General features: G+C 38.7%; 1 protein-coding gene across 1 annotated transcript; it reads left to right on the forward strand.

Moving 5' to 3' along the window:
* Positions 1–360: 360 nt before the first annotated feature.
* Positions 361–2,170, forward strand: kbtbd13b (kelch repeat and BTB domain containing 13b). Its single transcript, XM_059536219.1, has one exon. It carries the CDS (start codon positions 577–579, stop codon positions 1,930–1,932), a length of 1,356 nt encoding a protein of 451 aa, XP_059392202.1. The 5' UTR covers positions 361–576; the 3' UTR covers positions 1,933–2,170.
* The last annotated feature ends 1,776 nt before the right edge of the window (positions 2,171–3,946 follow it).

A 3,946-nucleotide genomic window follows, 5' to 3' on the forward strand; every position in this document is an offset into this window, starting at 1 on the left:
TTATTTTAGGGTGAACGATACCTTTAAATATCCAATTGCAAGCAACAGAGTTTTTAGGTATCATTCAAGTTCATAGCACATGCTGTGTCTTAGCAAGCACTTCTAAAATCACTCAATATAAAAACTCATAGAATCTAGCAGCTTGAGTTAACTGAATTGTTGGATACAATCACTCTGCCGCCAGCAAGAACAAACAACCAATCAGCACAATTAATCACAGATGTAGTGTAATTCATATCATTGACCTTAAAAGTGTTATGAATAAGTATGTTATTCCTCACTCAAGCCACTGCTCATTTCTGTAATGTCTGTCATGAGACACTGCTGCTATCTATAGGCAGTGCTATCTTAGTAACAAAACCGGAGCCCGGCACATCATGTGCCAGCTGGAGGGAGGACAGTTTTGTTAACTGACAAGCGAGGGACATTTCAGTGTAAATGCCAGGGTAAGGTTAGAGTTTTGATGGATATTTTGTAGACAATTGCTCACCGTTAAAACTGAATATCTTGTGTTTTAAACAACTGAGTATTGATAAACAAACAGCACAGGACCAATGATCAAGCAGTCTGCTAGACATGGATACTGTCAAGGTAAGAGTTGGAGACAGTGTCTTTGAAACAAACAAGTCTCTACTGCTAAGAGAATGTGAATACTTCAGGGCACTTTACAGATCGGGGATGGTAGAGTGCCATCAAGAAGAGATTCACGTGAGGAACCTCAAAGCCCAAGGGTTCATAATCATGCTGGCTGTGGCCAATGGTGAGAGACCTACTCTGAATGGTGAGGACATTTTGGAAGCCATTGAATGTGCTGCTTTCTTCCAGGCTGAACCTCTTGCAAGGCATCTTCAGGATCTTCTCAACTCCGACAACTGCCTGCTCATGTACCAAGCCTCGGCCACCTATGGCTTATTGGAGCTCTGTGAGAGTTCGGCACAGTTCATCCGCAATATGTATCGTGACATGCAAGAGGACTTGAACAAACTTCCTCAGGAGCTGATTAAACATGTGGAGTCTCTGGTTCCTAGTGCATTTGTGGCTGTGGGTTCACACTCCACATGCTCTGTGGATGAGCTTCCTCTTGCCGCCACAAGGACAGTATGTTACCTTGATGAGGATGATGAAGATTGGAAGGTCCTCACTGCCTTGCCAATGGAAGTCAGCACCTCTCTGGCTGGTTTGACCGTTTTGGACAACCGACTCTACGTTGTTGGAGGTGTGCACGGTGTTGAAAAGATACCTGTCGATGCTAGCTTTTGCTATGATGTTGTCACCAACACCTGGAGTTTGCTGCCAGGTCCCAGACAGCCAAGGTACAACTTCACCCTAATTGGGATAGAAGGTTGCCTCTACGCCATTGGAGGAGAGTCTGGAAGAACCACCATGTCCTCGGTTGAGATATATAATGTTCCCACAAAGGAGTGGAGCTTTGCAGCACCTTTACCTCGACCGGTCGCTGGGGTTGCATGCACCAAAGCTATGAACCGAATTTTTGTGTGTTTATGGAAGCCAATGGAGACTAACGAAATCTACGAATACATCCCAAACCATGATGTGTGGTGTCTGGTGAGTACACTTCTGAAGCACCAAAGCTACGGACACTGCATGGTGGCCCACAGAGACAACCTCTACATCATACGCAATGGACCCCAAGACGATTTCCTGCGCTGTTTGATGGACTGCTACAACATCACCACTGGACAGTGGACGTCAATGCCTGGGCACTATGGGAACAGCAAAGGGGCACTGTTCACTGCTGTAGTGAGAGGGGACTCTGTGTTCACACTGAACCGCACCATGACTCTGGAGTACACCATCTCAGGGAAAATGTGGAAACCTTGTAAGCAGATGAAGGGTTTTCCCAGGAATGGATCTGTGTGGACATTTCTACTCAGGATTCCAAAGGAAAGGAAGGAAGTGACAGTGTTTTAAATATACAGAACCTTATATGCAAATAACTAAAAATTTGACATTCACAGTGAACATGAATTTTCGGCACGAGATTTATCCCTATGGCCTTCACAACAAAAAGTCACAAAAGAGTGCAAAAAATTCCCATTGCTTTGAAATGTTATTTTCTTTTACAATTAATGCACTGAATTACATTGGTTTTTAATAAAAATGCAACAGCATACGCTTTTAGGTGATATCTTTTTTTTTTTTTTTTTTAATTGTAAATAGATTTACTTTTCATCTTCCATTCCAAGAAAGTAACAACTTTTTTACAGGTGAATTTTGTACTGTCGTTAAAGCAAGTCAAAAAGTCATTATTTACAGTCTGACATTCTTTCTTTTGCAGAACACAAAGAAGATAATTGAATGAATATCTGGTTGGATGAATTCAATATAAGTTCATGGTTAACTTTACTTAGAAAATTGTGACTCATGGTAAATTTACCTTGGAAATTATATGACTAGCTTTGTGGAAACGTTTGCTTACACTCTTGGGTGCCTTATTAAATGCTAAAATGAGTCACAATGTGCTTCCATTGTATTAAAATCACCCGCCCTGATATTCAGTAAATTATTTCTTTTTGTGTTTTACAAAAGAAAGGAAGGTCAGATTTTTTTGTTTAGAATATCTTTGTTTTCAGTGGTCATCTCATATCACAAGTTTGTATTATTGTTGGATCTCATTTTGGCATGTTTAGATAGGTTTATGAAATGTTATTTGGTAAAGTCACCTTGCATCTTGAAATGCATTTAGGGGACAGTTCTTTCAGAGCATGGATGTTGTTGCCAAGATTGAAAGGGCAGAATTCAGATGCTTGTCAGATCCGTGTGACATTTTGCTTGTGTCATGCTCTTAAAACTACCCAAGGTGACACTTTCATTCAACAGTCAAGTGAAACTTTGAGCTCTTTAAGATCAATGTTCTTTCCTTAAAACAGATTAAAGATGCATTTCATATCAATTGAAATTATTTACTAATCCCACATAGACTTGATTCTTAGACCATTTCCTTATATGATGTTCTAATAAAATATTAATTTCTGTTTGTTTTCAGTGAGACAATTATTATTGTGGAGAATGTGGAGTTACTCAAGACTCAAGGCTTATGATAGGATTAAATGACATTGCATAAGCACCATTCCATAGTTTGCAAAAGTATTTTCCTTTGAATATTTAGTGCAATAATTTGTAAAAAAAAAAAAAATTGGATGGTTACTATCAAAAAAGGGCATTAAAATATTGGGTAAATTCAGCACTCTTTTTATCTACTGCAGTGACACAAAGGTCCTCAGTTATTAGGACGAAGAAACTGCCAATGAGCAAGAAATTCTACTGCCAAGTAGAATGAGCTCCATGGGTAAGAGCTAAATATGTTTAGACTGAAAATAACATCATGTGGGTCACCTCAGGACAGAAACAATTTCGCCAGCCTGTAGCGACCCATCCAAACCATGCTAGGAACTTGATGGGATGAAATGTCAGAACTGGAGGAGTGTCACACATACAACTGTCACAATATGTCACAACGTGAACCTTATTATTACTCTTTACTTATTATTAGGTTGGTGATTTGTAGCATTCTGACATCTAACTATTACTGTATGTACAAAATAAAAGTCTTTGTTGGCTAGATATAAAATGAGCATTTGAAAATGCCAAAAGTACATGCTTGGTTTGATTAAAAACTAGAATATTACTGATTTTAATTATCTACAAAATAAAAGTTCAGTAAGTGTTGCTGAAGTAAAAAGAATAGCACTTAAAAAGTTAAGAAGCCTTTTTTCTTGTACTGTTGCTCCATGTGGAGGAAAACAAAATTTTATTTGATTGATAACCCAGACTCGCCAAAAATGGACCCTTGTTGTATTTTTTGTAAATCTACATGCAGTTAAAAGTCGCAATAAAATGGAAGTAGCTTTTCTTCTGTATTACAACATGTTTTTTCTTGCTCAGTATCGCTATTAATCAAACTAGCATTTCTGAGGACAAAAAT

This window comes from Carassius carassius, chromosome 43 (assembly GCF_963082965.1).
Source record: "Carassius carassius chromosome 43, fCarCar2.1, whole genome shotgun sequence".
NCBI lineage: Eukaryota > Metazoa > Chordata > Actinopteri > Cypriniformes > Cyprinidae > Carassius > Carassius carassius.